The sequence below is a fragment of the Poecilia reticulata genome, linkage group LG5, assembly GCF_000633615.1.
Source record: "Poecilia reticulata strain Guanapo linkage group LG5, Guppy_female_1.0+MT, whole genome shotgun sequence".
NCBI lineage: Eukaryota > Metazoa > Chordata > Actinopteri > Cyprinodontiformes > Poeciliidae > Poecilia > Poecilia reticulata.
The window spans coordinates 292,672-299,893 of NC_024335.1; the positions used below are offsets into that span (position 1 = coordinate 292,672).

Consider the following 7,222-nt stretch of genomic DNA (forward strand, 5'->3'; position numbering starts at 1 on the left):
GTTGCTAGGTAACCAGAAGTTACCCAGCAGGTGGTTGCTAGGTAACCATAAAGAGAGCATGTCAAATGGTTCCACTAATCTAGCTTTGCTTAGCATATCGGCTGAGCAGCAAACATCTTTCCTCTGCCTACATCTCCCAGAATGCTGTGCGGTTCTGGAGGCTCGGTGCGCCGCTGAGCCCGTCCGGCGCCAGCAGAGCCTTGTGATGCATTTCCTGGTCAGGTGGCCTCACCTTCCCCACAGCAGAGAAGAACTCCTCCAGGTCGCGGGGTCGTATCCGGGCCGCCAGCTGCATGCAGAACACGGTGCGGGCGTCCCGCTCCTCCGGGGTCAGGTTGTCCAGCGGCAGCCTGAGGACAACAGGACGGTCAGGATCGATCATGGGTCAAACTTGATCCATCAAGTTTGTATGTTTTAGAATAACATGCAGGACAGATTCTGCTGTGGATTAAAGTGAAGATGTAATAAGTTTGTGTTTCCACTTTATCTGCTCTGTTCTTGTGTTTGTCCATTTCTGTACCAGTTCACTCAAGTTTCTTTTTGGACTTGAGTATAGAAATGTTAAAAATAAAATCATATCATATATGGATCAGTATTACCTGAAATGGTCACAAAACTATATTATCACGATAATTACTGGGGCAATTTATCGTCCAGCTAAATCTGAAACAGAACCTAAAATAATATTAGTAATATGATGGTAAGTTCACCCTGTCAAAGAACAATTAATGTTATTTTAACTAACATTTATCACTGGAGCCTGAAGACATTTTAAATATCCACAATAAATGAAAACAAAAGGAAAATCGATTTATCAATTAATCAATGAATTGATTTATTCAGGTCTCAGGGTCCGTCAGTCTCACCTGGGTGGGCTTTTCTCCTTCCTGATTGGACTCTTGCTTCTCGACCGTCTGCGGCTGAAACAGAGTCAGTCAGTCACCAGAACCGGACCGGGTTCTGAAACCTCCAGAACCACGGGCCAGGTTTTGGGAACCAGATGCGCATCCTGAAGGTTCTCCTTCAGCAACCCCTGATGAAACAAACCAGGAAGTGACATCACTGAGGGAACCAGGAAGAGGACTCACTGCTTGTGGTGGTCTTTGTAGCGGCCCCCCCGCTCGCGGCTGCGGCTGCGTCTGCGCTCCCGGCTGCGGCTCCTGCGTCGGTCGCGGCTGCGGCTGCCTTTGCGCTCGCGGCTGCGGCTCCTCTTCTTGTCCCGACTGCGGCTGCGCTTCCTGTCTTTGCTGCGGCTGCGCTTCTTCCTGTTGAACCGGCGGCAGCCAATCAGGTCAAAGAGTAAATTCTGACATCACTCCTTTAGTGAACTGTACGGTTCTGACTGCATTAAAGTTGCTGCTCAACAAACAGCAAAACTGCGACTGCATGAACCACACAAACTCCTAAGCACAAAAAAACAAATGCAACAGAAAAACGCTGCAAATAAAAATGATGCAACCAGAGGAGATGGAAACGGGAAGGAAAATACAGCAACTGAATTAAAAACAGCAAGTATAAAATGTTGTAAACTCGTTCCACTCAACAGAAGTCCTCCAGACCACTAGGGGGAGTGGATCACAAAACCACCTAGGACCAAAGCCTCAGTAAAGACCAGAAAAACAATGGAGGAAGAAAGAAAACTGTCACATTTCATGTCTTTTACAATATCATAGAACTGCAACATATTTATGCATCTAATATTACCGACTCCACACTGCCCCCAGTGGCCTGGAAGACTTTGGCTCTGAAGCGTTTTATACTCACTGTTGCTTTATTTATTTGCAGAAATTTCCCCCTTTGTTTGTATTTCCTGTGGTTTTTCTGTTGCATGATTTGTGTTTTAATGTTCGCAGCTCGTTTTACCGTTTGCTGCAGCCGCTGGCCACCATCTGTTAGACATCAACTTACATGCAGTTCCTCGTCTATTAACAGGGAATGAAGAATTAAGGTAATAATTTAATCCTTCTGGCAAAATTTTTTATTCACAAGTGCCATTTAATAAAAACAACGAGATTGGGCCTTCCAAAAGCCCAATCTCTATACCAGTACAATAACTTATTTTAAGATCTGTAATTCAAAGTAAAAGATTTTCAGTTTTACATTCACACTGTTAGTTTAGACATTTTTCTGCTCGGTTTTTCATATAAAATGTTCACTCCTGTTACTGATGTGTGGCTTGTTATACGGTATAAAACAATCAAAAAGGCTGCGTCCAACGTCTATCATTCCCGATGAGCAGGTGTTACCTCTTGCTGCGCTCCTCCTGTCCTTCAGGGCTCTGGTTCTTCCCGTCCTCCTGACACACACACACAAATCGTTAATAGCACATTAACATTCTGCAGAACCAGAACCAGAACCTGGCTCCACACCTGGGGAGCCCAAGCTGACAGTACAGGAGTTTGGGTGAGTCTCACCTTCCTGTATGGAGCCTCCAGCATCGCCTCAATGTCCAGGTCATCCGCCATCATGGTGCTGCTGCGCACACACACACACACACACACACACACACACACACACACACACACACACACACACACACACACACACACACAGGTCAATGACTGTGGATCTACAGGTGATGGTCTGCATAATCAACCTGGTCTGGATTTACTGACTTAATTAATAAGTCCGTTCCAGAACCAGAACCAAACAAGTTATGTTTACATGCTGCCACTGAGTTGAGGCTTGGTTCTGATCTGTGGACGGATCCAAACTACACACAAGACGTCAGACATGATGATGACCTGGAGAACCGAACCGAACCTCTTCGTGTCAGGCAGGTAAGCACCGATCTCTGCTCAACTCTGAGGATCCGAACTGGGTTTTCTGGGAAGTCTGATTCTGGTCAGAGTTCGGTGTTTTGTGGTGGTGGATCCATCTACTGTGTTGGGTCCATTCAGAACTTCCCGTTTCATGGTTTTACATTTACACGCTCATGAAATGGATCAGAACCAGACTGGAAGAACCACCATAACCTTTGACTAGTCACTGGTTTCGGCTCTTCTAGAGCCAGTTATCAGGACTTTGGGTCTGGATCCTCATGGTTCGGATCGGGCAGCCCAAGGGTCTCATTTGTAAAGGACTTCGATCGGATCTGATCTCGGGGACTTTGATCTGGCTCAGCTAGCAGCTAGCCGCTAACAGCTAGCAGCTACCGGTTAGCCGTTAACAGCCGCGGGTTGCGGTGCTGGTGGGTCCGGGCTGTGCGCATGCTCAGCCGGATCGGAAGCTACAGAGCTTCAAAGCTAACAGCAGCTAACAGCTAAGTAACAGCGAGGCAGGCCGCTCCAGGCGAATGACCTGCCAGAGGACGGCTCAGCGGCAGCAGGATGTATATTTACCTGGGTACAGAGCAGCTCGGTGGGATGTGAGCGGCTAAACGTGTGTCCTCTGTCCGGATAACGGATCCTGTGTCCGGGGTTCGCGCCTCGCTACTGGCGCTGCTTTAAATGGCAACCTCAGGAGTTATCGCGAGACTTCTATAATACGAGATCAAAACAGTTTAATATTTGAATTCAGCTCTTGATACCAGCTATATACACTGCTCAAAAAATAAAGGGAACACTTTAACATTTAAGTGAACAATGAAGTGTTCCCTATATTTTTTTGAGCAGTATATATATATAAATATATATATATAAGTAGGGATGAAACTGATCAATAACTTGGACATAAATTTAAACAACAGGTTCAGTTCTTCTCTGCGTGGTTCTGATTCGGTTCTGGACGGACAACTTCTGAACCGTGGTTTTACCTCAAAAGCAACAAACAGGACACAGAGAGACTGAAGCCGAACTGTTTTCATGTATTTATGGAGGTAACATGTTGAACATCTGTTTAATGAACTTTGACATCTGACAGAAAAACATCAGTAGCCATGGTAACAGGATAAACACACAGATTTCCTCCTAATGGATTCCTGAACAGGTTCTGTGGGAACAGACATCTGGACATGGACCTGAAGATCAGACAGGAGCACCTGCAGAGGTAGCTCAGCCAGATCAGGGGGCGGCTGGCGGTGACGTCATCACCAGGAGATGGAGTCAAACACAAACATGACGATGAAGAACATCTTCCTCTGCATGTTCTTCTTCTGTCTTCTGAAACGCGCCTGCATTCAACCAAACACCGCGTTCACGCTGGTCTTCCTTCTGATTGGCCGCTCGGCTCTTCATGAGATCATCACCAAACTGCTTCTGCTGTCAGCCAATCAGATGTCGTCCTGCTCTGCTCGCTCTCTGGAGGAAACCCACCTGCTGACCATCGTCTCCTGTAGAGACATGACCAGCTCCATTAGTTCCGTCTGTCCGACATAAACCTGGGATCAGAACCACAGTCCTCTGGTTCTGGTTCTGGTTCTCACCACTTAGTTGCCACGGTAACCAGCCCTGATAGCTCTTGGTGTTAACACAGGCAGTATAAATACTTTTATTGAAGAATATTGATCATCTTCATGTCATCTGAAAAAAAGGTTGAACTGTTAAAGTCAATTTAATAATTGTTATAATTAATTATGTCCACAAGATGATATGGAGTGAAAAAAATCCCCTCATGTAATAATAATAAATATATTATCTCTATTGAAAACTTAAATTAAATAATCAGAAACTTGGAAAAACAAAAACCCTTCTAAAGAAATGTAACTTCATCCTGAAAGCAGAACCTTTGCCATTTTCTCTTATTTACTCTTTTTATACGTCCTTGGATGTATTTTTGCACATTTCTTATAAAAATAATATTGTTTGTATGGACTAAAAGATACATTGTTTTACTTTTACCTATTTGTGTATAAATTTATGTAACTTTTTTTACTCTACTTGTAGATTGGAAGACCTTTGAGTAACATTAATATCCGTTGTTATTTTTATTTTTTTACCATTATTTCTGTTTATGTTTTGTTTAATGTAATCAGATATTAATTATTGTGTTGAAGGTTTTTCTTTATAATGTCATTTGTTCAAAATAAAGTACATTTGAAAAAAACAATAAACACAGTCAGTTACCATGGTAACTCATGATGTGGAGACAGGTAGTTGATCTTTACCTGAACCTTTAACCTGCTCAGGCACACAGGTGAATCCAGGTCATCCTCTGATAGGTCAGTTGGGTAGATGATGTAACATAGCATCAACTCCTGGGAACCAATCAGGATCCACCATTAAGAAACATCAACAGCAGCACCAGGTAGCAGCGACAGGTGGAGCAGTTACCTTGGAAACACTGGCTGTGATCCTGCTGAGAGCCGCCAGAGAGCGCCAGGAAAACGGGCGCAGCGCTGCACCCCCCAACGATTCACCTGTCCTCTCCACCACCACCGAGTAGCTACGGGAAGAGGACAGGGACAATCTGTGAGGCCCTCCTGCTGCAGCATTTCTAATCGTTTTCAGAAACTAGAACCCGGGATGATCCGTCAGGAGCTCCCAACCCAGAGCACAACGAGGCGGCTGTGGGAGAGACAACATGTCTGACCTTCACTTGGACACAGGTGAGCGTTACCTGGCGTGGTAGAAAGGTGGTCCCTTCCTGTAGAGCACTGAAACCAGAACCAGAGGAGAAAACACACCTGATGAGTCCACAGACCAGCAGAATGTGTCCTGGTTCTGATCCAGGGTCTGGAACAGCTCCAGCTTTTCCCTGCACTCTGACTGACAGCTCACTGGGCCTTACTGAGATCAACGCCGTATTTGGCCCCGCCTCCTCCCTTAGGGACCCAGCCCCTGCTGCGGAAGTGATGGTACGCAGCGTATGAACTGACGAAGTCGGGACGCAGCGACCGAAACGTCCTCCACAGCTCCACGACTGACAGGGGCTCCTGACCAATCAGAGGACAGGACAGAGATGATGAGGTCACATCCTGACAAAACGCATCAGAGGTCCAAATGAGAGCCTCACCTGCTGCTGGTAGACAGACAGAACGCCAAGGCTGTAGACCAGGAAGAAGGCCTGCAGGTCAGACAGGTGAGCCGATTAGAAGTGAAATTTTGGTCTTTTGCTGCAATAATTAGTTGTTTTTCAGTATTTCCTGGGAATAAACTGATTGGATGAAAAAGACTCGTCTGTGATTGGCTACTGGTTTGAGCCTAGAGTAGGCTGAGTGAGATAAATGGACTCAAATCGAATTATCATTCCTTCTCATAGAAATATGTAAGTAGATCAGTCTCACTGCCTGTGTAGAGTTGCTGTGCTGACTCAGGTGTGTTACCTCCTCCAGGCTCAGCTGCAGGTATTCTGTAAGAGCCAGAGGACTCCGCCTCACCTCCCTGGCTCCGCCTCCATCCTGTAACCATGGAAACAACAACAAATGAACAGCAGCAGCAGAGAAACACCAGCAGCAGAAACCATCTCAGGTGAGGACCCACCTGAGCCTCCAGGTCCACCAGGACATAACCAGGACCCGGAACACGGACACCAGAACCGGGCTCAGAGTCGGAGTCAGAGTCCGGTTCTGCGTCCAGGTCTAGGTTCTGTGGGTCGGACCTGAACGTTGACAGGAAACAGGTTCAGTCTGGTTCTTCCTCAGAACCGGTCTCTCTGGGGGCTGAACTCTACCTGTAGTTTCTCTCCTCTGGCTCTGACTCCGCCCCTAGCCTCTTCATTTGGACACAGGCTCCGCCCCCTGGCTCTTCTTCTGCTCCATTTGCCTCCTCTTCCTCCTCCACAGTCTCAGTCAGAGCCAGCAGTGTCTGATTGGCCACCTCTTCATCCAATCGCTGAGAAGAAAGCTCCGCCTTTGCCCACCTGAGCAGCTCTTCATACCTGTGAGGGTCAGACATGTGACACCATCACCACAGACAGGATGTGATGTCACTGTGTAAGCAGACAGGATGTGATGTCACATACCTGGACTGAGAGATGACAGGTAGAAGCACACCTTTGTGTTCTGTGACAAAAACAGAGGTCAGCACGGATTGGATGACTGAAGATGATGTCATTGTGTGGGTGGAAACTCACGCTCCCATTGGTCGGAAATGCTGTGTTCCGGTCGGGCTCTGGACAGAACCCCTTTTCCAAAGTAGCCCTAAAACGACAAACACGTTTAGCCTGAGAAACGACAGACCATGTCTGGACCTGGACCTGGACCTGGTTCTGGACCTGGTTCTGGACCTGGACCTGGTTCTGGACCTGGACCTGGACCTGAACCTGGTTCTGGACCTGGACCTGGACCTGGTTCTGGACCTGAACCTGGTTCTGGACCTGGACCTGGACCTGAACCTGGTTCTGG

The 7,222-nt window shown here is 46.9% G+C and overlaps 2 protein-coding genes across 5 annotated transcripts in view; both read right to left on the bottom strand.

Annotated features, from left to right (window-relative positions):
* Window positions 1–3,470, bottom strand: part of LOC103464239 (RNA-binding protein 39) — a 7,920-nt gene extending 4,450 nt beyond the window's left edge. For 2 of the 3 annotated variants that reach the window (XM_008408215.2, XM_008408217.2), the window contains exons 1-6: window positions 3,342–3,470; window positions 2,415–2,475; window positions 2,247–2,296; window positions 1,089–1,265; window positions 867–920; window positions 233–350 (exon numbers count right to left, since the gene is read on the bottom strand). In XM_008408215.2, coding sequence (XP_008406437.1) covers window positions 233–350; window positions 867–920; window positions 1,089–1,265; window positions 2,247–2,296; window positions 2,415–2,468 — 453 coding nt within the window. In that variant the 5' untranslated portion in view covers window positions 2,469–2,475; window positions 3,342–3,470. The remainder of the gene's footprint in view (window positions 1–232; window positions 351–866; window positions 921–1,088; window positions 1,266–2,246; window positions 2,297–2,414; window positions 2,476–3,341) is intronic. The other variant, XM_008408216.2, reaches the window with a different exon arrangement.
* A 315-nt stretch (window positions 3,471–3,785) lies between these two features.
* tsen2 (TSEN2 tRNA splicing endonuclease subunit) overlaps window positions 3,786–7,222 on the bottom strand; it is a 5,574-nt gene continuing 2,137 nt past the window's right edge. Inside the window, exons 2-12 of one of the 2 annotated variants that reach the window (XM_008408224.2) lie at window positions 6,952–7,018; window positions 6,841–6,880; window positions 6,550–6,756; window positions 6,360–6,477; window positions 6,164–6,277; window positions 5,893–5,943; window positions 5,668–5,812; window positions 5,497–5,533; window positions 5,211–5,322; window positions 5,045–5,134; window positions 3,786–4,270 (exon numbers count right to left, since the gene is read on the bottom strand). In XM_008408224.2, the coding sequence (XP_008406446.1) occupies window positions 4,211–4,270; window positions 5,045–5,134; window positions 5,211–5,322; window positions 5,497–5,533; window positions 5,668–5,812; window positions 5,893–5,943; window positions 6,164–6,277; window positions 6,360–6,477; window positions 6,550–6,756; window positions 6,841–6,880; window positions 6,952–7,018 (1,041 nt within the window). In that variant the 3' untranslated portion in view covers window positions 3,786–4,210. The remainder of the gene's footprint in view (window positions 4,271–5,044; window positions 5,135–5,210; window positions 5,323–5,496; window positions 5,534–5,667; window positions 5,813–5,892; window positions 5,944–6,163; window positions 6,278–6,359; window positions 6,478–6,549; window positions 6,757–6,840; window positions 6,881–6,951; window positions 7,019–7,222) is intronic. The other variant, XM_008408225.2, reaches the window with a different exon arrangement.